This window comes from Eretmochelys imbricata, chromosome 10 (assembly GCF_965152235.1).
Source record: "Eretmochelys imbricata isolate rEreImb1 chromosome 10, rEreImb1.hap1, whole genome shotgun sequence".
NCBI lineage: Eukaryota > Metazoa > Chordata > Testudines > Cheloniidae > Eretmochelys > Eretmochelys imbricata.
Window position 1 is genome coordinate 14151001 of NC_135581.1, and position 25721 is coordinate 14176721.

The 25721-nt window shown below is 39.7% G+C and overlaps 1 protein-coding gene across 1 annotated transcript in view; it reads right to left on the bottom strand.

Moving 5' to 3' along the window:
- The window catches only part of FAM20C (FAM20C golgi associated secretory pathway kinase), a 79479-nt gene that overhangs the window by 13315 nt on the left and 40443 nt on the right, over window positions 1-25721 (bottom strand). Inside the window, exons 4-5 of the mRNA XM_077828583.1 lie at window positions 7839-7931; window positions 4768-4883 (exon numbers count right to left, since the gene is read on the bottom strand). Of these exons, the coding sequence (XP_077684709.1) occupies window positions 4768-4883; window positions 7839-7931 (209 nt within the window). The remainder of the gene's footprint in view (window positions 1-4767; window positions 4884-7838; window positions 7932-25721) is intronic.

Genomic DNA, 25721 nt, shown 5'->3' on the forward strand with positions numbered 1-25721 from the left:
TAACAGGAGCCCCGTGTGAGGACCAAGGGCAGTATTTGGTTGTTTAATATATTGTGTGGGGATGCAGCCAAAGGGGGAGCACAACACATCTGCAAAGGATGCAACCCTGGTGCAAGCTGCTTGCACTCTCCTAGTGCAAAGGGTGGCGGGGTGCATCAGCACTATCGGCAGCATTGGCATCCCGGAAAGGGAGGGGATGTTTCAGATGGGTGGTTGCACTGAAATATTTCTTCTGTGTCTTGTATCAATGTGTTAACTTCCATTTAATTAAATAAAGAACATGAGCAGGAACATTTTGAGGGGCCCAAAGTGATATTGCAATACATTTGTCCTATACTTAAGGCATTAAGGCAATGTCCTATACTTAAGGCAATACTCAAGTTGCAGCAGGGGAGGTTTAGGTTGGATATTAGGAAAAACTTTTTCACTAGGAGGGTGGTGAAACACTGGAATGCGTTACCTAGGGAGGTGGTAGAATCTCCTTCCTTAGAAGTTTTTAAGGTCAGGCTTGACAAAGCCCTGGCTGGGATGATTTAATTGGGGATTGGTCCTGCTTTTGAGCAGGGGGTTGGACTAGATGATCTCCTGAGGTCCCTTCCAACCCTGATATTCTATGATTCTATGATTTGAATATGAATTGACAAGATTTGTGGGTTTTGACAAAATGCCTTGTAATCATAATCAAGTGATCGAAAAATAGGAGTATCAAGGCTCAGCCTGATTATTACAATTAAAATTCAAAATGTGTCTGTGCATCTATCCATCCATCTTGTGGCTTTCATAACGTTAGCGGAACAATAATTCTGCTCAGGTAGAAAAGGAACATTTCAAAATGCTTTACAATCAAATGACTTGGCAGTTCCTTTAGTTCACTGAAAGTAGTGTTACTTTTAATACTGTGCATTTAGCAATACCCTTGCAATCAAAAGTCTAGAAAGAGGATATAATCCTGAATGTTTACTACAGCAGTACATGAAAAGATCTTTAATCTACCTGCTCAGAATAATAACAGACTCAGATTTGCTATTGTTGGCTGGAAAAAAAAAACCATCCACAATCCCCTGGAATTGGTTACTCTGAATGAAAGCGTTAATGCTTACTAGAACTAAAATGATGGCTGACATTAATATGTCTCTTTTTGCTACCTGAAGAAGAGTTCTCTGTAAGCTTGAAATCATGTCTCTCTCACCAACAGAAGCGGGTCTAGTCAAAGCTATTACCTCATTCACCTTCTCCCTTTTGCTAGTAAGTTACTATTCCTTTGTAAGAGTACTAGAGTTTCCATAGCTTCCCCTGCTGCAAAGGATGTAAAATTAATTTAAATGATTACTCGTCTATTTCCATGTCTCATGATCAGACCAAACTGCTTGCAAATGCACTTTTTCTGCAATGTGCTTTCTCTTGGAATGCAGTATTGACTGACCCTATTGCTGTCCAGTTTCAGGGTTTTACATTTCTCCGCATAAGAATGAATGCTTCCCTGATGCGTAGTTCCAAACAAGAGCTGTCTGGAAGTTATTGGCACAGAAGGGCCAGATAGCCCCTGTCCCATGGGACAACACTCGGAGGTGGCCTCGGGCACGGAAACTCTGTTCCATTGCCAGGATGAGGTTTGCACACTCCACACATCATAGAACAAGCTGAGGATTTGGCCCTAACACCTCTTGGAGTGATCATTAGATGCACAAGACCATTTGAGGCTCTGTGTCTCTCTCCATACCCCTACAGCTTGCTGGAAGTGTGGGTCCATTGGATCCATGCAGCCAGGGATTCCCCTTTAAGGGGTAGTTTCCTAGTCTGGTGGGGACTCCATGCAAAATGAATGCCACTTACTGCTGCATTGACTTTAAGGGGTGTATGTGGGGGGGAGTTATGTTTATGGAGGAGACACTGTGTCTCCACAGCCCTTAACTCTCCACATGCACTGGGATAGAGCTGCAGAGACAACATACATTCAGCTACAGGGGGAATCCCATGGAGATCTTGAGAGCTCAATGTGACATAGAGATGTGAAGTATTCCGTGGTTTCTTATTATGTTCATATTGCATGTACTAAATCTAGTCAGTTTAGCACAAAATGTGGCAGAGGAGAAACTTCTAGAGGCAAATCAACCTGTGCCCTGAGAATAGGGGAATTTCTAACTGGGCAAGCTGAGAGCTGTCTTTGATATGATCAGATGTTTCACCACATCATATATCCTGCAGCAGGGGTATATCAGAGCTATAGAGACTCCTTCAACTACTGGGCTGAGGTAGCCCTGGCTGATATCTGAGGCTTCCCACTTGTGAAGCTAGCACTGAAATCAGTGGGATCCTTTCAAATGCGCTATTTAATCTGCTATTTGGGCTTGGTGTTAGGTCCCTGGATTTGTCCAGTAGTGCTTAATTTAGGACCTTTATTACTTCTGGACCCCACATTAATTAATTAATGCCATTTAAGGTCAGTATGAGATACAAGATGCAGGCTGTTCTCACAGTAATGTGAGTCTGGCTAATTAAACTAAGGATTTGCAGAGAATGGCTTTGCAATTCACTAACATGCTATAAGGAAGGTATATTGATTTAGAAAATCTATAATGCAAAAACACACAAGTTAAGCATTTTATTCTCCAGCAAAGCCTGAGTCATGGTTAATAAAATATTTTAATTGCGTTTATCTGAATCACATAAACAGAGGTGGATAAAGGATTATGCTTGGACCTTCCTTTGAATGTCTAAAATTGTATCATGATGAGATAAAGAACTTTATCTTAACTCGCAGTCTTTTCTCTGGAATTCGTTGCTTCAGTTGCTTTAAACTGTTCAGATATTTTAGCATTGTTTTATGATTCTACTTTCAGAAATCACACAAGGTTTCCCTTAAAACCTTGATATGTAAATTGGAAAAAACAAAGGACCATACCCTTCCAAATCTTGCTCACAAGCATGGGAATACAGTGGTTAACATTTCAAGTGAGCAAAACAAACTACATTCATTTAACATTACCCACCAGATTTTCAGCCTAAATTTTATCTCTAAATTTTGCTCACAGTATTTGCATCCATAATTGATTGCAGTGATCATATTTTGTGCATGAAAATTCACATTTGTCACTCAAGTGCTTGACTGGATTACCCACATTCCTGTGTGTGTACACAAAGTGGGTGCATACCTTGTTTTGTGAGCATGGTTAATTAGTTGTATACGTAAAAATGGGCATTTCCAAGTGAAGTTACTGCTATAAATTACAGCATGTTAAAAATGTGCATATAACAATGCTGAAAATATATCATGATCTCAAAATGTAGACATCACTAATGACTCCATAGGTGATTTTATGTGCACAAGTGTGACACACACAATAAATAGCTATTTTTGTAATGAAAACCCAAAATGGAGGGTTATGGTTTTCATCTGATGCAGGCATGTAACGATTATGTTCATGGAAATTGAGGGGAAGGATTCTCTTGTGATTAAGACTTGGGACTGGGACTCAAGGAATCTGGGGTCAATTCTCAGCTCTGTCAGAGATTTCCTGAATGACCCAGTCACATAGACCCAAATTCAAATCACATAGACCCAACTCAGGAAAACACTTAAGCACACTGCACATCGTGTAACATCATTTAATAGTAAAGTCAATGGGAATTAAGCACATCCTTTTTACTCTGTGTTTGCATAGGGAGTAGCCTATGGGGTGTGTGGATTATTGAACTCTTAAGAATGAGCCTTTGAAAATTCAGATGTTGCATTTTATGAAGCTACTAGAGCTGGGCAAATACTGAAGAAAGCATTCAGGATCATACTGTGAATAACACCCACAGATTCGCTGCTATGATGTTCACAACCCCTTTTATTGGCTATCCTCAATGTGCAATTTTATTATTTACAAGAATGTTTACGGAGGTTAATATTCTCCCTGGTCCAGAGGGCCAGAACAAGGGCTATGCACCAGTTAGGTCACAGTTAAACCCTATTCTGAGGATATAAATGGGACTTACATGCTGCATAGGCCTTGTGGTAGCCTTTGGAACACAGCTGATTTCCACCTGGAAGGAGTATCCTTCATACATATTGCTCAAGTGTCACACTGCCTTGTTATTGATACCGATGTAAATATGTGTCCATGAGAATGTTTGGGACTGAGATGATTTATTCAGTTCCCCTCCCATATATAAAAGTTTCAGCCATCCAATCAGGGAGCAGAAACAATAGTATGTAACCTATAGCGATGATCAGTCATATAGCATAAATAGTAAATGTGCTAAGTGTTAGTTGTTTTGAATAATCTGCAAGTAACTGATGAAAATGCTTTACATAAAACACTTGTTGAATAATTTTCATTAACAAACAAATACACACAAATCAAACTCATTGGATTATTTGTGAATGGCAAAAGGGAGAATGTGGATGAGGTCATATCTTTTACTGAACTAACTTCTCTTGGCGAAGGGGAAGGAAGCAGAGACCTGAAGAAGAGCTCTGTATAGCTTGCAAGGTTGACCCGTCCACCAACAGAAGTTGGTCCAATAACAGATATTACATCACCCACCCTGTGTCTTTCATATTCTGGGATCAGCTCCGCTACAACCATACTGAAAAAAGGGACTCAGTTCAATACAGTATATTGTTTGCTGTCAATAGAGCATGACCTGATCCAACAGCTCCCCTGATAAACCATATTTGTTTTTATTTAAAGGTATATAAAAAGAGACCTTATATTACAATTAAACAATAGGTGTCTCCCTTGTGACGTAAGAAGAGGGCAATGTAATGCATAAAACTACCTGGTGAAATGAAAAATGTCCTCCACAGTTTCTTGTCACGAGTAACATCCCTAATTTCTCTGGTCATATTGACCAATCTACCTGCAACAGGTGGAACGCGACGAAAATCTAGGATCCTGGAAGTGAAATAAAAGGGGCAGTTTACTTTTAAGATTCTTTAAACAACAACAACAACAACAACAAAACCTCTGATAATTCCTGCCTCTAAAAACGTAATTGTGATGCAAACTAAAGAGGTACATTATACCCAGAAGGCACCATCTAAAATTTTCTGTGGCCTTCATATTTCAAAGACCCTCATCAAGTTTAAACCAGATCATCCATGGTGTATAGTATACATGTTCAAGATGTAATGTTAAACGTTCATTGTTATGAGTCCCGATGTAGCCTTATTGTATAAAGGATAAGAACGGCCATACTGGGTCAGACCAAAGGTCCATCTAGCCCAGTATCCTGTCTTCTGACAGTGGCCAATGCCAGGTGCTTCAGAGGGAATTAACAGAACTGATAATCATCAAGTGATCCAAGCAGAATCACTATATGATTAAAAGCAAGAGGATACAATGTTTCATTAAAAAATTAAGCAATGTAATATCCTAGAAATCTAAGATACAAGAGACCTGTTTGTTAGTCCAGTCCAACTCCTCACCAATCAGAATTGTTCTCTAAAGGACGTTATCCATTGCTTTTTCACTCATGTTTTGAGTGAATCTAGACACGGGGTTCCAATGTCTTCCATTGGTAACCTATTACCCTCATTCCAGGATATCCAGAGAGGCCCAAAAGGCCCCAATCTAACCCTTGTCTGGGTAGCCCTAAAGGCCCCAAACCTAACCCTAAGTGGAGAGCCCTAGGGGCATCAATTCTAACCCAAGAAAGGGAAGCACTGTGGGCCTCAACCCTAACCTGGAAAGCCCTACAGGCCCTAACTCTAAACTGGGGAGCTCTACAGACCCCATGTTTTACACTAGGCTGGGGATCCCTAAAAGAAGAGTTCTGTGAGCACCAACCCTAACCCTAGGTTAACTAGTTTTAGAGTATGTCTACATTACAGCTTGGAGCAAGCTTCCTGACCTGGTAGACTGACCTGTGCTAGCAGGGCTCTTGCTAGTGCATTAAAATAGCTACATGGACATTACGACACTGGTGGAGGCTCAGGCTAGCCACCCAAGCTCAGATCAAGGGTGTAGGGTGGGCTTGAGCCTGGGTGGCCAATTCAAGCCTCCATTGGAGCTGCAACATCCCCACTGCTACTTTTAGCTTGCTACTGTGAACACCACTAATGCAAATTTGTCTAGTAGGCTGGGAGGCTTGCTTCCAGATGCAGTGTAGACATATGCCTCAGAGCCCCAAACCTAACCTTAGACTAGGGTGCCCTATGGATCTCAACCCTATCTTTAGGGTAGGGAGTTCTAGGGACCCCAACCATAATTCTAGGCTGGGAAGCCCTGGGGACCCAATGCAAACCCTAGGTTGGGAAGCGAAATGAGACTCAATCCTTTCACTAGGTCAGGGAGCTGTATCAGGCCCAATCTTACCCTAGGCTGGGTAGCCAAACAGATCCAACCCTAGACCTAGGTCTGGGAGCCCTATGAGTCCCAATCCTCGACCTCGTTGGAGAAGCCTTACTGCCCCCAACCCTAACCTTAGGCCTGGAAGCCTTATGGCCCTCAACCTGTCCTTAATCCCTACCATCCACTACCATAATCTTAGGCCAGGAAGTCCTATATATTGCAATCCTAACCCTAGGATGGATAGCACTACCAGCCCCAAAACCAACGCTCTAGCATCCCTGACTCAAACCCCAGGCCCGGAAGCCCTACAGGCCCTGACCGTGACCCTTGGGTGGGCAGCCCTATGGCTCCCAACCCTAGCCATAACTCCAGAATCCCTATTGGCACAAACCCAACCCTATATGTGGAAATTCTATTGGCCCCAACCTTTATCTGAGGCCTGGAAGTCCAAGAGGTTCCAACCCCAAACCTTGATCTGGAAGCCCAACTAGCTCCAATCATTACCCTAATCTGAAATGTCCGATGGGTTCCAACAATGACTCTAGCCCAGGACAGTCCTCCAGTCTCAATCCTAGCATAAACCATGGTATCCAAATGGTCTCAAATCATCATCCAACCACTGATTGCCACTCATACCTGAACTCGGGGCCTGATGTGTCTCATGGGATCTAACTGTAACCCTTTTCCCAGGATTCCCTACAGTCCCTACCCTAACTCTATTATGAATTGTCCAAGAGACTCCCACTCTACCCCTAGCCAAGAACGTTTTATGGCCTCCAACTCTGGCCCTCACCCAGGATGTGCAAGAAACTGCAACCCTAATTCTAATCCAGAAAATGCCATGGTCTCTAACTGTAATCCTAGATTCCCAGTAAACCCCACCCATAATCTCTGCACTGGAGGCTAAATGGGCTCCAGTCCAAAGGCTATCTTGGACACACAGATGGCTCCATCAGGGTCCAGCCCTAATCCTGTCCTAGATCAACCAATGGGCCCCATTCCTCATTGTAACTGTGGGCCTAACTATGACCCTAACTCTAAACTTTGTGCACAGTGGCCCTCAGCAGCCAGTCCCAAACTCAACCTTATGAAACCACCATCTCTTATCACCTCTCTGTTCATCATTTATTTTATTCTTCTCTGAGTGCTCTCCTGCTTCTCAATATCTATCTCATATTCACATGCCTAGAACTAATTGAAGTAGGACAGGTTCAGTTATACCAATGCCATGTATCCCCCATGACATGAGACCTCTCCATGTGCAACTCAAGGTCACATTGTCATGTGTAGCATTAGACTCTTCTCTTTAATATCGCCTCTAATTCATTTTGACCTTTACTTCTTTTCAGATATCTTCCTCCCAAAGTAAACCTTTGTTTCTAATTATTATTCCCCATTTTCATTCTGTTCCATTCATTCCTTCATGTAGATTGCTCACCCTTTTTATGTTATTTTCTATTTTTAAAGTAACTACATTTTTTTTCCAGGCAGGAGGATTTGGAATAAAATGCACATCACATTTAATTTTTCTTTTAAATATTATTTCGTTTTACTTACCTGTCCAAATGAAATGCTGCTATTTCAGCATTATGCCTTTCATAGTCTGAGAAATAAAAGAAGTCAGGTGGGGTTTCCTGTTCTCTGGTTTGCCTGCAAAGAAAAATAGGCATGACAAATAAGGGTTAGTATTTATAATGAGCAATGCTCAAAAATCAAGCCCTTTGTTCAAGAGTTCAGTATTGGTTGCTTAATCGAAGGTCCCTAAAAATACTTCATGTGTGAATTATTCACCATAAAGTAATTTTATCTTTCTTACTTCTGTAACAAAGTTCTGAATTCCAAGCCTATCCTCCTGCATGAAGGCTGCTGTCACAAGTGCTGTTCCACTCAAGATGCTCGCTCTATTTAACAAGATCTGTTTTATCACTCAAATATTTCATTAGTGGTAGCAGTGAAAAGAATGTCATTTCATTAAATTATCATAAACTGTAATTATAAAATTTCCAAAAGTAATAAAATTTTGCTTTCATCTTTGGCAGTTGTGGAGCTGCTATCTAAAATATGACTCTTCTTTTGTATTACTTGGATCCAACAATGACATGTTTTCTTCATTTCAGAAGAAATGGAACCATTTCAGTTTGACTGCAATGACATACGTCACATTTCAAAGAACATTAACAAGATTGTACTCCAGAGAAGCGTCAAGAATTTGTTGTTCCTACATTTTAAGCACAAATAAAAACTGTTTTTTAAATAGAAAGATAAAGCTCAACCATCAAACTCTGCTAAAAATGGAAAGATCTTTACATATAACAAAGGGGCAATCTCAGGGCCCTGTGAAGCCAATGGGAGTTTTGCATTAACTTCAGTGGGCCCAGGAATTGGAGATGGGATGAAATTCACCCTGTGCAGTTGACCATCACAAGACCTACGACTCCATTAAATTCCACTTATATCCTATTTTGAGGACTTAAATGTGACTTAAGTGTTACATAGATCTTCTGTAGGCCATCTGCTTGGGGTGAATTTCATCCCAAGAAAACTGCCCTATGTATAGGTATTGTTTTTCTTTCTACAGACTTTGTACAGTACAAAGTAGTCCATGCCTTAAATGAAGCATAACTGCAGACACATAGAGACCATCAACATATTTATTTTCTTGTCACGTGTCATTCAAATTGTGGCTATTTGTGGGCCATAAGCATGCCTACTGAGGGTACAATACTTAGCACTGCAATCGTAATTTTCACACATGTGGTCCCCTGCTCAGCAGAAGTGCTGCAGTGTGGCAATCAAATAAGCAATCACTGCTCTCCATTTGCTCCTGTTGTTGCAAAAAGGCAGTAAAGGATAGAAGCTAGAAGTGAGACCAGGACAAAATAAAACTAATGTTTTTGAGATAGGAACAAGGGAAAAGGTGAAATAGCCACAGGGATGAAAAAAGTTGAGTTGGCTTATGGTGCAGTATATAATAAATACAAAACAGCTAGGTTAGCTGCAGCCTCATTGTACAGTTCCATATCAATTGTATGTTGTAACCTCAGTACTAGAGAAATGAGTTTTGACTGTACATTTTGGGAGAAGGAAATTAACATATTTCTACTGGGCAGAAAAGGATTTTGCGTGCTTATTTTTTTCTGATTTTAATAAATTTCGGCAACTAATTGAAAGAGAAAAAGACACAACTCCAGTATTTTGCAAAGCTTACACCATTCACTCTATGCAGCTGATACGCTTCAGAAAATATTACTAATTAGCTAATCAGTACCATCTGCTTTTTATCTTCTAGAGAGTTTAAACATATCATGGTTGTTCCTTTAAAAAAAATCTTGATTGAGAAAATAAGTCCCAAATAAAGGGTAGATCTTAATCCTGAAAGTGCAACTATTCACAGAAAACCATCATAGTTCCTTACTGCTGCATATCTGACATATGGGGCAGTCAATTCATTACATAGCTGCAGGAATAGTATATTCCCACAAATTTCACTTTTCTATTAGCTCCTTGAAGCTCCAGGCAAAGGTAATGGATATTATTAATTGTAGAATCAGTACTTTTTTCCCTGCAGGCTTAACCTTGTTTATATGGGTTTCTGTACTGTTATACATTTTCAAATGACAATGCACCATCCTCAGGGCCATGATCTTGGCTATGTAGAGGAGCAAGACCAGTAGTAGAGTAATCTGTTGGTGGGCCGCGAGACAGTTTGTTTACATTGACCGTTTGTAGGCACGGACGCCTGCAGCTCCCAGTGGCCAAGGTTCACTGTTCTCGGCCAATGGGAGCTGCGGGAAGTCGCAGCCCACAGGCCACAGGTTGCCCACCATTGAGCAAGACACTCATGGAAATGCCCAAACGATGGACAGGACGCTGAACTCATGGCTAAGTCTGGACGTTACCCATACCTTTTAAATCTTGACTTGATGGCAAAAATAAACTACAGACACTAATTATTTAAAGTCCTGTTGATAGTCCAGCTCACGTGCTCTATTTAGATACAGAAAAACACCTGATCAGCAGAAGTGACCAGCATGCATATTCTTTCCCTGTATTTTCACAGAAATAATCATTGGGTGCTTTTTGAATTGGGTCCTGATTCAATATAAATCAGAAGGAAGTTTTTTCAAGTCCCAGAATTTCTGCAAAGCTATGCAGAGTCAAGTTGGGGCAGGCATAGAAGACCCCACTCAGGGGCCTGAGAATGAAACTCCTCTCCCAAACAACCTCAGCAGGGTCTTCAAATGACCTCAGTGTCCTCACTAGCATCAGAGTTCCCCCAAGATCCTAGCATTCTCTAGTGATCTACTAGCACTTTATTGACCCTAGCTTGAAAGCAATTAGAAAACCCAAGCATCCTTTGGGGCCTGATCCCAAGCTAGAACCCACCTGGCATCCTGAAGCCTTCATCTCTGGTGACCTATTGTAATGTCCCATGGTAGGAACTGACTACTGCTACTTAAGAAGGAAATGACTACCATTCATATTGTAAACAGTCTCTTGGGTTGACTTTGATATCCCACAATGTTATTTAAATGCATGTTTACAGCTAATTGGAGTACACACTGGAAACTGAAAGATTTGTTGACAACTCCTCAGCCACCAATGAGCTGGATGCCACTCTATGTATCTAAAGCAAGGTGTAAGAGGTGCGATGTGCGTGGCACTAGGTACGCTACAGAATTTAAAAGGCCATCTGGAGCTTTTTTGACACTATTTTTTGACAATGCTTTCTTAAGAACCAATGGTCAGTTCCCAGGGATTGTGTTTATCTGTGTTATGAAGGCACAAAACAACAACAGGTGCCCACAATTTAAATATTCTCCTTATTCAAGTTTGTATGATTTATATTTGAATTTATTTTACCAAAAATTCAAAACCAAAACCCGTTTGACTATTATCTGGTGTGTGCAGTCAAAGTGCTTGGCAGTGTGGTTAGAAGAGAATTCTCTGGGCCAAATTCTATTTGGATTTGTACAAGTGTAGAGTCAAAGGATCAAATTCAGCTCTCAGTTACACTGATGAGACCCCATTTAGTCCTATGGATTTACTCTGGTTTTAGATAATTGTAGATGAGATCTTAATTTATCACCCAATCTCTAACTAAAGTGTTGGGAAAGGAGTCCTGATTTTTGAATCCATTCCAGGTCAATTAGAATAGTGCATGAAACCACTTAATCCCTCCTGTAGCATGTTTTAAAGCAGAATTGCATTTTAAAAGAAGAGAAATAAAGCCTATTGTTTCTGGTTTATTAAGTGATGGCTATTGAACAAAGACTAGCTCATTAAATGACAAAAGCAATTAGATATTTGAGCAAACAGACCAAGAAGGTAAGACCGCTGCAGAAGTTTAGACCTCTTCCTGATAATAAATTAAGGACAATGGTAGGAGCTGCTCAGTGCCAGCATTAAAATCGCACACCATCCACTATTTCAGGATCTACTGGTTGCGGAGGGTGGGAGAGAATTTCTGGCTGGTCTTCCTATTTTGCAAACAGTTGGAATCCAGTACTCCTCTCCTTGGGGGAAGATTTGACAGATTTCTATAATGACAAAATGGGAAGTTCTGGAGGAGAGACAGCTGGAGTTCTGCTCATATTGCATGCAGTTAAAATTTGTTCAATGGCACAAGACCAAGTGAATTACAACACTAGTAGAAGACAAATCAGAACTAGCAACCTTTGTAGAGGAGAAACAAGAACTATCATGAAAAACCAAAGCCACTGAAAATCCTGAACATAACTGGGAGAAAAATAAGAACAAAGAAAAAGTGGAATTTTAAATTAATGGGAACACATATGATTTTACCTAAGATGAGCTTTATCCATGATCTGACCTAGCAATTCACGCTAAAGAAGGGAATAACTAAAACCATTCAAATTAATGAATGCTTTCTGGGATAATGATGGAGAGCTGACTCCATTTTCATTATTATTCCCACACGATTTGTTGTTCAAGAACATTTTGACATTTGACACGACGATTTATGTGTGAAAATATTTGCAGATCCCCCCCAGATTTCAAAAACATTAGCATACTCTTTTTTCAGTCCATAATTTTACACCTTAACTGCAATATTCATTGTTTCCTGTTCATTACTGGCAAGTCATGAATCTCATCCACACATTAAGATCATAAAGCAGTCTCTGGCTCTTTGGCATTTTTCAGAGAAAGCTGCTATAGAAACTAAGTCTTTAGCCTGGTAATCTAAGGCTAGTTTCCAGGACCTCTCTCCAACGCCTGCCTGTTATCAGTAATACCAAAATGTAGGATGCCCGTGGGTTCCTCCTCACCACTCAATAGAATTCCATCTAGATGTCATACTTCTTCAGCACAGGTTTCAGAGTAGCAGCCGTGTTAGTCTGTATTCGCAAAAAGAAAAGGAGTACTTGTGGCACCTTAGAGATTAACCAATTTATTTGAGCATAAGTTTCCGTGAGTTCTTGTTAACTCCTGGAAATGTGCTGGAAATGGCCCACCTTGATTATCACTTCAAAAGGTTTTCTCTCCCCCCACCCCACTCTCCTGCTGGTAATAGCTCATCTTAAGTGATCACTCTCCTTACAATATGTATGATAAACACCCATTTTTTCATGGTCTGTGTGTATATAAATCTCCACACTGTATTTTCCACTTTATGCATCCGATGAAGTGAACTGTAGCTCGCGAAAGCTTACGCTCAAATAAATTGGTTAGTCTCTAAGGTGCCACACGTACTCCTTTTCTTCTTCAGCACAGACTGCGGTAAGTTTCAAATCATATGCATTAGCAGTCAAAAAGCAAGTTAGACATTACTGATATATATAAGGACATACACAGTTTGCTGGCAATCCAGAGACATTCCAAAAGCATCTTTGTATCCAAACAACTGTATTATAACTAATCAAAGGCCTTGTCGTTGGTTTATTATTATGGATTCAGAGGCCCTTTCTTTTTAAATAGGCCATGCTTCCTACTTTTTTTTTTTAAAGGAACACCCAAGAGGAATCAGCAGGATCAACTAAAAGGATTACAGAGGACCAGTGGATTACAACAGCATACATGCACAAGGTATCAGTACGGTTGACTGGATGACTACAACAAACAGGTGTCTATCTCCTTTTGTGTGTCACACTCTGGTTTCAGATGAGAATCTCAGCTCTCTAAGGGCAGCGACTATGTCTAGCTGTTGTAGACCCTTTAGCACAATGGGGCCCTCATCCTAATTGGACATTATCACAATACACATAACAACAATAAGTATTTTGGCAGCAGAGAATGGGATTGTTTGGGGAGGAGCAGTGTTAATTCTACAGCAGCAGGACCAGTAAGAGACTTAACAGGCCAATGAACATTGATAAGAAAGTAGTTTGGGCTTTCTAAAAGATAATTGGAGATTATCAGGGTGTACCCACAGGTATCACTTGTTATGTTCCTTTGATATGTCTATTCCCATTCCCTGTGAAATATTCAAGATGCTTAAATCTTGTTTCCTCTTGACTGAAGACACTTTGGCATAACATAAATACAATAAATAAATACAATGATAAAATACAATTAATATAGTACTAAAATGTGTCACTTAGTACTAGCTTGCAGTTTGACTAACCATTTTTCATTAACTTATTCTTCTGACAGGTTTCAGAGTAGCAGCCGTGTTAGTCTGTATTCGCAAAAAGAACAGGAGGACTTGTGGCACCTTAGAGACTAACAAATTTATTTGAGCATAAGCTTTCGTGAGCTGAATGCATCCGATGAAGTGAGCTGTAGCTCACGAAAGCTTATGCTCAAATAAATTTGTTAGTCTCTAAGATGCCACAAGTCCTCCTGTTCTTTATTCTTCTGACTAGCTGAAGAAACAGAATGGAAGGCCAGTGACGACTTGCAATTTTTTCTTTTCTTTGTTTTTTTCTTTTTCTTGTTGTTATGTCAAATTGGATGGTGCAGCACTGGAATCTAAAGTGCCCCGAGATAATCTAAAGCTTATTATTCTAAGTGAAGGAGGCAGCCGATAGAAAAAAGGAGGTCTCGGAGCAGCTGAAGTCCTTAGTAGGGCACTTAAATTTTGCATGCAGAGTCATATCACTAGAGAGAGCTTTCTATCAGCATTTGGCATCAGCTAGAGCAGGTGGAAAAAATGCCACTTAATTTTATAATACATTTTAGGGGCTTAGTATGTCTTTAGGAAGATAAATGATGTTGCTAATGCATTGACATCTACAGTAGCAAAGATATCTGGCGCCTATTTCCAGCTCCTTATGGAATCTTGGCAGCTGATAGCTTTGGCTTTATCAAAGCATTCTGTTACAAAGAGCACTCCTAGGGACTATCTGAGCTGTTTACAAGAACAGAATATGGTCCAGAAAATGAGTGGCCAATCCCGGAATGCAAAGACGTGCAATTTAACGTGCTACAGAACGGATGTTTGGCCCGCTCAATTGCTCTCATCCAAATGACAATACGGACTTTTGCAAGATGTTTAGATTTTTCTCATTTCACTACAGTTTTATGATTAGAAAAATGGAAGAATATTTACCTGGGCTGAAAGGCAGAAATTCACACAGGTATGCAATAGTATAGGAATAAATAACAAACTGCTAAAAGGATAAATACCAAGACCATGCTGCTGCATGTGGGCCTCTTTTTTTTCTTTTTACGGTGTACAGAAAAGGAAAGCTTTACAACATGCCCAAAGACTAGCTAACTTAACATGAATAGAAGAATTGCAATCAGATGAATGGTGTCCAGCTAAGGAGACAGAGAAAATTGTATATAGAAATCCTATTGTTATATACAGAAGAAAAACAAACAAACCATGAATGGTCCACTGAACCATCTAAAACGCAGTTGCTGAGATTATTTTTCCTTTCCCACTGCCTTGCCCAATACATCTTCCTTCTTGAATGTACATGCTGGCTCCACCTTCCTACCATGTTAAGTTCAAAGCTTTTCCTCATTTTCAAAGGTCTCCATGACTTTTCCCCTTGGTACATCTCTATCTTCACGTCTGCCTGCCCCATTCGCCTTCCCATGTTGCTCTCCTTATTCCACCAATGCTCCCTTCTTGATTGTGCCCCTTGTCTCCTTTTCAGGTGTTGTGCCATCTTTCATACTGTCTTGTACTCAGGGCAGAACATCTCAACAGATGCTTGCCAAACTTTCAAAAGAAGGTCTACACACAACCTGTTCTCTGAAGTGTTCTAGCTAGGGCCCATGTGGTTCTTTGCTTGAGTTCTGTGCTCCACAATCTTTGGACTTGGTCTTTCAAGGTGTTGAACACCATCAGCTCCTATTGCCAAAGTGAGATTAGGTGTGCTCAACACCTTGCAGGCTGCAAACGTTTCAGACTAGGGGCTCCACTGATTCTTTAGCAACAGTTCAGCTATTGTGCAGAGCTGTGCATACTGGCCGGCCTGTATATATATTAATCCATTGGGGTTTTTTGTTTTGTTCATTAGAACAACATTACAAAAATATTAGAAATGGGACAAAGCCAGGACCATTTATTTTAACACCTCCTTCTCTCCAAACTTTAGTGGTTTGGATAATATGGAATCCAGATGCAAACAAACCCTGATTTGGGTATGCAAAACCAAAACTCATCCCAGGAGGTTTTGCAATACCCATACCTCCTCAGGCCAATGATAATAAAATGTTACTCAAATCCTACCCAAAAGGGGTGAAAAAAGAGAAAAAATACAAATATCATGCTGAATAGAACACAAGTTACTAACCCTGACTGTAAAACCCTATAAAACATAACTGGATGTACTGTCGGGGTTACTAACATGTTTCAGTGTCAGAAAAAGCTATGTAATGTTATTTAAGGGTCTCCAACAAAACAACAGAGAAAAATTAAGAGGGTCTTTACAGATGTACATTTTTCCAGCCATGAGATTTTTATTTTCTCTTGTAATGTTCTGGATTTGGGGCCCAATCCTTCCCTGATTTATATACCCTGTCCATTCCATTGACTTTATTGGGATTGTGCTGGGTATAAAGTCAGGAACCCAATTTGGCATACCATCTCTAGTCTAACACCCTATATAGTTTATCAAAGAAAGGGTCACTAAAGCAGAAGATAATTCTGTGAGACAGGGCAGTTTTTCCAGTCATTCTGTGTTGCTTTCAGCTGCACAGAAGGGAATTTTTGATCAGAATAAGAAGCATGAAGTTTGACCAGTTTGGAAAATGCAATTCTATTTCAAGACCTGCCAAACAAGTAGCTGCACTTCCTCATGAGAAAAGCAATGGCAAAACATTAGTATTGGTGTAAGCGCATTAGTGAAGATGTCTAACAGATCCATCATACTTTTTGGCACGAGCAGGGCATTATTTCATTCCCATTCTTTCTGGAACCCATCTGATACACCAATGTCACACCTGCAAGATTTCAAAGCTAAAACAAAAAGTTAGCCTGATGGAAAATATATTGACAGGAAGGTGAGATTTTAAATTCAGAGCTTTTTTTTTATTATTATTGAGAAACCAACTAAAAAGAATACAAAACAAAATTAGATACAAACCATGTAAGACACACTAAACAATTACAGAAAAAGGAATGGAATATAATGATACCTAACTCTAAGCAGATGTATATGTGTACATTTGCTGTGTACAGTACATGTGCCACAAGATCAAATACTCTGCATTCTCTGGTAGCTTCTGACATAATGATATCAGACAAGTAGGATAATTTCTTAAGACTATTTGTCTATACCACCCTTCTTTTCTGCAGCAAATATTTCAGATCTAACAGTCAGGCCTACAGTGTTTAACCATGCATGCAAGTTTAAACAGTTGAGGTGAGGTGAGTTTTTCCAATGTCATGGGCTAGATTCTGCTCTGGGTTATTATTACACCAGTGCAACTCTGTGGAGTACTGGTATGACTAAGAGCAATATTTGCTTTTTTAAATTAAAATATTTAAAATATTTAAAATATTAAAAAATATGCTTTTTAAAATTACTATTCTGTAATTATTTAAACATATATAAAGTACCATAATAGAGGTGGTTTTCCTCACTTGTAAAGGTCCCTGTGACTTTCCCCGCTTAGTGCATCTCTATCTTCACATCTATCTACTCTACCCTCCCTCCCATATTGCTCTCTGTGTTCCACACATATATGGTTGGAACTACCAAAGAATACAGAGTATTTGATCTTGTTGTACATGTAGCATATATAGCAAATGTACATGCATACATCTGCTTAGAATTAGGCTTCATTATATACAGACACCATAGTAGAAGCTCAAATTAAATGTATACCCCAAATTTTAAATAAATAGTAAGAGGAGCAAAAGTATGCCGCCAGGCCTAAACAACAGAGTAAAAGAGGCAATTAGAGGTAAAATGGCATCCTCTAAAAATTGGAAGTCAACTCATACTCAAGAAAATAGAAAGGAGTATAAACTCTGGCAAGCCAAGTGTAAAAGAATAATTAGTCAGACCAAAAAAATAATTGGAAGAGCAACTAGTAAAAGACTCAAAAACTAACGGGGGAAAAAAAAGAGGGGAAGTACATCAGAAGCAGGAACCCTGCCAAACAACCATTGGGCCACTGGATGACTGAGGTACTAAAGGAGCATTCCAGGAAGATAAGGCCATTCAGGAGAAGCTAAATGAATTCTTTGCATCAGTCTTCACTGCAGAGGATGTGAGGGAGATTCCCACACCTGAACTATTCTTTTTAAGTGATAAATCTGACAAAAACTGTCCCAGATGGTATTCACCCAAGAGTCCTGCGGGAACTCAAATATGAAATTGCAGAACTAGTAACAGTGGTATATAACCTATTGCTTAAATCAGCTTCTGTACCAAATGACCAGCGGATAGCTAATGTGATGCCAATTTTTTTTTTAAAAAAAGGCTTCAGAGGTAATCCTGGCAATTACAGGCTGGTAAGCCCAAATTTAATACTAGGAAAATTGGTTGAAATTATAGTAAAGAACAGAATTATCAGACAGATAGATTAACATGATTTGTCGGTGAAGAGTCAACACAACATTTGTAAAGGGAATCATGCCTCACCAATCTATTACAATTATTTGAGGGAGTCAACAAACATATGGATAAGGGAGATCCAGTGTATATGGTGTACTTGACTTTCAGAAAGCCTTTGATGAGGTCCCTCACCAAAGGCTCTTAAGCAAAGTAAGCAGTCCTGGAATAAGAGGGGAGGTCCTCTCATGGATCAGTAATTGGTTAAAAGACAGGAAACAAAGGGTAGGAACAAATGGTCAGTTAACAGGTAAATAGCAGTGTCCCCAGGGATCTGTCCTGGGACAAGTGATGTTCAACATATTCATATATAATCTGGAAAAAGGGGTAAACAGTGAGGTGGCAAAGTTTGCAGACAATACAAAATTACTCAAGATAGTTAAATCCAAAGCAGACTGCAAAGAGTTACAAAGGGATCCCACAAAACTGGGTGATTGGGCATCAAAATGGCAGATGAAATTCAATGTTGATAAATGTAAAGTAATGCATAATGGAAAATATAATCCAAACATATAAAATGATAGGGTCTAAATTAGCTGTTACCACTCAAGAAAGAGATCTTGGAGTCATTGTGGATAGTTCTCTGAAAACATCTGCTCAATGAGCAGCGGCAGTCATAAAAGCTAATAGAATGTTATGAACCATTAGGAAAGGGATAGATAATAAGACAGTAAACATCATAATGCCACTATATAAATCCATGATATGCCCACATCTTGAATACTGAGTGAAGTTCTAAAAAAAGATATATTAGAAATGGAAAATGTGCAGAAAAGGGCAAGAAAAATTATTAAAGGTATGGAGCAGCTTCAATATGAGGAGAGATTGAATAGACTGGGACTGTTCAGCTTGGAAAAGAGGCAACCAAAGGGGAATACTATAGAGGTCTATAAAATCATGACTGGTGTGCAGAAAGTGAATAAAGAAGTGTTATTTATCCCTTCACAAAATACATGAACCGGGGTCACTCAATGAAGTTATTAGGTAGCAGGTTTAAAACAAACAAAAGGAAGTACTTCTTCACACAATGCACAATCAACCTGTGGAACTCATTGCCAGGGGATGTTATGAGGGCTTAAAGTTTTACTGGATTCAAAAAAGAATTAGGCACATTCATGGAGGACAGGTACATCAGTGGCTATTAGCAATATGATCCGGGATGCAACCCCATGCTCTGGGTTTTCCTAAGCCTCTGACTACCATAAGCTGGGACTGGACAACAGGGGATGGATCACTTGATAATTGCTCTGTTTTCCCCTTTGAAGCATCTGGCACTGGCCACTGTTGGAAGATGGGATACTGGGCTAGATGGACCATTGATCTGACCCAGTATGGCCATTTTTATGTTCTTAATAGCTGCTATTAACAATTCACACACTCACACACCCCTACACATGAATTGGTTAAGTAATTAATGAATTATTATTAATATATGCAATGGCCACTTCTTGGTCAACACTGGGGACCTACAGTGCGACAAGCACGAGATTCTAAGGCTTGAGCTAAACTTTCAGGATGAGAGCTGAAACAAATCCTCCTTGCATCAGGCACAGAGGGCGGTGCATAACACACTTACCAGCAGATTACATGTACACACTTAAATTGTGTGTGTTATTACAGACAAAAGGGTGTATATATAGAGATTTACTGCAAATTCTCTTTCACCTTCCTTTTTTAGATGGGTGGGGAGAAGAGGATGAAGTGGGTATCAAAGCCACACAGGCTAACTGGCTATGCATGTTAGATATAAAGGATTCTTAGCCATCAGCCATAAACCGCAGTGCTTGTATGTAAAATGAAGGACTCATGGTATGAAAAGAAAGACAAGTGCTGGGAAGCTCCTGTCACTAATTTATTTTGTGAATAAGAAAAATCTTAATCCAGAAATAACATTTGATGAATCTTGGAGATAGAAACCTGGCTTCACATACAGGAGTAGGAAGATTAAGAGGCACTTGACAGCACTACAAAACAGTTCTCTGTAACCACATTAATATGGTCAATGTTGTTGCCACAGCAGGGAGAAAAGAGTCTCATAGCAATTAAATAAGCGGAAGAGATCATTAACGAGGGGCTGCAATGATATTTTGCGCATCTATTTAATGCATCCGCATTAGGAAATTATAAGAGATGCAAATCTTTTTGCCTATATAATTGACTTTCTCTTTTAGATGCTTTCATTTTATGAAGAGGGTGATGTGTGCATTTTTGCCATGACTAGCCCATGAAATCTCTCATTTCTCTCCCCCCGCCATCTCCTTGGAGGCCCTGGTTATATATTGTCAGCTCACCATAAACAGCAAACATGAAAAGTGATACAGCTGCAAAAAAAGTGCTTTGCAAAAAAATTGCCAGTGCAAACATAAGCTTAGTTTGTGCTCATGCAGTCTCAGACTTCCTTCAGAGAAGGAAATATAGAATATTTTGTACAAATTACACATTTGTAGTGCTCTGGCATGGATGGAAGAAAAACACCTACAAAATCAGAGGTTTAAACTGTCCTTCAGCACAGAGAATGTTGTGTAATATGTACTGTGTCTGGGGTCACTCAGGGTAAAGATTTAAAGGAACAATAACATTAAATGAATTAGAAACACCAACTAGCTCAAGTTTCCTTTGACAAAAAGGGGGAGATATATTGATTTTTGCAGTACAATGCATGTGCCACAGATACTCCAGATTTAAAAAGAACTACTTCTTCTAGTTCTACATATATTGCCAAAAATAAAAAGATCTTTTGAATATATTGTGAACGTGATGAACTGAAAATCAGATATATAAAGTCTGTCAACCTATTCATCAAGCTCCTAATGTAGCCCCCATCACTGTGGTATCTTACAGCATCACAAATATTAATGTATCCTCAAAATGCCTCTGTGTGACAGGAAAGTTATTCTTATTTTACAGGTGAAGAACTGAAACACAGAGATATTGAGGGCTCAGTTCTGCCATGAGTAACCTAATCTAGCACAGCACTTAAGATCATACTTAACTTTAAGCACCTGAGTAGTCACTGGGTCTAACCACGTTCCTTACATGCTTCAGTGTTTTGTTGGATCTCGCTACAACACCCAGTACTTTGCTAAATCAAGCCAAAGGTGACTTGACTAACGTCACACAAGCAGATTTTGGCAGAGCCATAACCTAGAGCTCCTGACACCTGGTCCAGTGCCTGGACTTCAAGATCACCATGCTTTCTTCTCTTATTCATGGTACCAAATATTTTGGGTGAAATCCTGCAAACCCATGAAAGTCAGTGATATTTTTGCCAGGATTTCACCATTTAGATTTCATTCAGGTTTTTGTGCATTGAGTCGACACAGCACAACATGTACCCAAACACTCAGCAACTTCAGAATAATTAAGTGCACACGAAACTTCTCTTTTGCAATGCTATGTACTATGACTGCTTGTGTAAGTAAGGTGAGGAGAATTTGGCTATAAAGAAGTGCAAATCCTGGCTCTCATGTTTTCCCATGAGGGATACACATTACCACTACTACAGCCCATAAAATTTCTACACTGCCTTCTGACTGCCAGAGACACCTCGGATGAATAGGATGGAGCACAAGGACATGGACACTTGCCCTAACCGATAAGGTCAAGCAAACTCATCTGCAGCCTAACACACAGAAGTTCCATTAAACAAGTGTTGGAGGAAGTAGAAGTTGGGCACAGTATTTACACTCTGTACTTCTCCGATTCGCCATCGCTTTTGGGGTGTATTTCAAAATGTAGCTCAAAGTCAGAATTTCTTCCTCACTCTGTCTCTCTCTCTATATATATTAAATGAAGTGCTTGTAATTCTAAGATCTAATAAGAACAGATTTCCATCTTTATTAGCTGTAACATGCAATAAGAATCTCAGTTACATTTTATGGTAGCATTGCAAAATCAATCAATAAATAATAAAAAGACCCTTAGATCCTGGTTATGAAATGGTTTAGTAGCACAATATCCATCTCTCCTACTACATGGTACCTCCATCATCGGTCAACCATATAGCCACAGCTGTGCCTGGAATGTTCCCATTCCCAGTGAGTTCCAAACAGCTGAACATTATGAAAAACAGAATACGGTGTGCCTCTAGGTGAGTGCAGTGCTCTGTATTTACAGTTTCTCATCGCAGGGATAGCTGATAACTGGGTTGTACTGAGCTATGATATTTATTCTGACAAAATCCAAGTGCCTAAGATTTTTCAAATATATCTGTTATGAATCATTATCAAGTGTGGAACTATATGTGTGTATTTATACACACACACACACACAAACTGAATATAGAGTGGAATCTACTGATACACAGTAACAATTCTCCTTTCTGCAGAATGCCTCCCCAAGGTTTATTCAACACTTACTAGTAATACCTACCTCTTGTGTAGTGTGTTTTAGATATAGATTTCAAAGTGCTTTACAGAGGAGCTCAGTATTGTTATCCCCATTGTTATTCCCCATTTTAGATGGGGAAACTGAGGCGTGAGAGTGGCTCACCCAAAGTTACCCAATAGGCCACAGCAAGAAATAGAAACCAGATCTTTTAAGTCCCATTCCAGTATTCCATCCACTAAGCCATGTTGGAGCTTGCTTAAGTCCTCTTTAAATACTCAAATAGGGCTTAACTGAGTCTTGAGTAGCTCACAGTTCTTGTTCTGGTCATCTGCCCAGAGGAGAATTTCACCCTTACAGAACTGCAAGTTTTCTTTCAAGATTGTCTTTGTACAAAATCCAGAAAAATCTTCAATAATTATGCCATAGATGAGAGCAGGCCTGTGGTTACTGCAAGATAATTGCTCCCTAGGGCTAAGCGTTTCTAATCCTTCAGAGGTGTGATTGCCCAATAAAGTACACACACCCTTGAACTTGCTTTATTAACATGCTTTAATGTGTGGCAAAGGGTGATATGCCTCTCTGAGCTGGAAAGAAGATGTAATTGCCTGTTTCAGACTCCCTGGTGGTTACAAAAGAAATGAGAATTGCTTTGATATGGTATGATATTTCATTACTCTAATAAAACAAACTGTTCCACCGCCCTCTTTTTATTGTTATTTTAGGTCTGCTGTACCATTGCCGCTCTTCTGCCTGGCAGCAGATGTGATCTCTGCGAAGGGTATATAACCTTTTCTGTGCTTTTGACTCACGCTGTGACTCAGGGCAAACTTCCATTTCTTCCACTGGGAGTTTTGCCTAAATGAGGAATGTAGATTAATACCCCCATTTACTTCATTGCATCTCCTGTCTTTGTGTGGGCTGCCTCTAACTCAGGCTGTATCTCAGCAGAAAGATGAAACATCCATAGAGCTTTAAGTACTTGTACGTGCATGGGTCATCTACTGCTATTGAAAAGAAAGCACTATTGATTGGTTAATCTGCTGGGTTTTGTTTAATGGATGGGAACACACATCATCTACCATGGCTAAGCCAGTCTGTTCAAGGTGTTACATGGTTAGGAGTATCATGACATCACTAAATGACAATGATATTTACATTTACATAAATGAACATTATTTATTTAGGAGCACAAATCTGATTGACTTCCAATGGACTTGCGCTCCTAAATCATTTCAGTCCAGATCCTCAGAGGTATTTAGGTACCTAGATACCTCTAAGGATCCAGGTGTAAAGTGCTGTTGAAAATCTCGCCCCACATCCTATCTGTTCCAGGCTATCACAAACGCCACTGCTAGCCTGTACTGTAAATCAGGAGCACCACATTACTCACAAATTAGACTGGAAAGTGTACATAAAGATCCGTTCAGTCTCCTATTCTCTGGATAAATGGCTGGATCGCCCTCTGCTAGCCTCCCCAACGCCCTGTACCTGCAAGGGCCCTTGCCTTACGGTGAAGCATTATTTATCCCCAGAGAAATTCAGGCAGTATTGGCAACAGTGCCCTCCTTCGTATTTCCATTGCAGAAGGGGTACTCTGACTTCTCTGAAGGCTGCAGTTAGCGTTTTCCTAGCTCCCCAAACAGAACAATTTCCCAAGAGTCACTGGAGAATTTTTGAAAGTTTTACTAAAAGATCTGGTCTAGGAATTATTGTGGGGAAGTTCTGTGGCCCGTCTCAAACAGGAGGCCAGACTACATGATCACAATGGGCCCTTCTAGCCTTGGAATCTATGAATAGGATGGCTCTCTAAGTTTAATCCTAGTCAGTGGACATTGCCTTCATTAGCCAACTATGAAGGTAGAGAGGAATTTAAGGAGCTACAATACTTTCCTTATTAGACGGACCCTCGGGGTTGGATATTCAAAAAATGCTCAGTGTTGGCCTAACTTTACCCCCACTGAAGTCAGTCGTAAAACTACTGAAGCCCTTTAAAATCTCACCCTACCAAGAATAAAACACAGTAGGATGCCAGAATAACTATGCTGAGCAACACTAGGTAGAAGGAAATAATCTCTTTCTTTCTTTATTTCAGCAGAAACTCTTGAGGCAATTGCTATTTTATATAAATATCTGCCATCAAGTGAGAACATGTTCAGTGAACTACTGTTCTCAAAGTGCACAGTAGTATATTTGTTCATGCTCCATGGATCACAAAATGTCTACTCCTAGACCTCAAGCAAAGAAGGGTGGGGGAGGGAGTCGAAATACTTACACTGTGGTTTTAATGCGAGTTAAAAATCAGTTTAGGCCAATTTTAAATTAAAGTGCTATCCTGTAGATTGTTTTGTAAAATGAGGATAAGTACATGTTAAGGCCAACTGAGGTAGCTAACAAAAGTAGGATACAAAAGAAAAGAAAAGAAAAGAAAAAGGTTATGAAAGTTGTGCAGTAAAACACGTTTAAGTGAAATACCATTGTTGCCAGCAATTCTTTATTAAGCTGATTTATGATACACACTGCTTTTCAGGAGCTGCATATGTGTGGCCATTCTTAGAATATTTAAGTTTTATTAAAATGTCTCTAAAATATGCAGCTTATCTACAGTACAGTGTCATATACGTGTGAAACCCACATGAGTTCTTGATCACTGACATCCACATCTAGTGAGTTATCCTCATATTTTTATAGTACATTTAACGGACCTACCAAAATATGCACATAACAAAATTGAATGATCATCTTATTTTAATACTGTAATTCCAATCCATCCTTGTTCCTCTCCTCTAATATTTATTATTATTTCTCTGGCTCTGATCCAACACCTCTTGAAGTCAGTTAAATGTCTCCCTCTGAGTTCAAGGAGCACTGGATCAGGCTCTTTTAGAGCCATGTCTTATAGTAGGATCCAATCCTTTACACACTAACAGAGCACCTGATCTAATGCCAACTGAAGTCAATGGGAAGTTGCCCATTGATATCAGTAGGCTTTGGATCAGGCATTTGCTTAAGTCAGCAAAACTACACATGATATTAAACACTATATAAATACCATTCAGATCTGGCCCTGTGCCTTTGATCAGACACTATGATAAGGCAGGGACCATGGCAAACCTAAATTTAGTCATTGCATAAA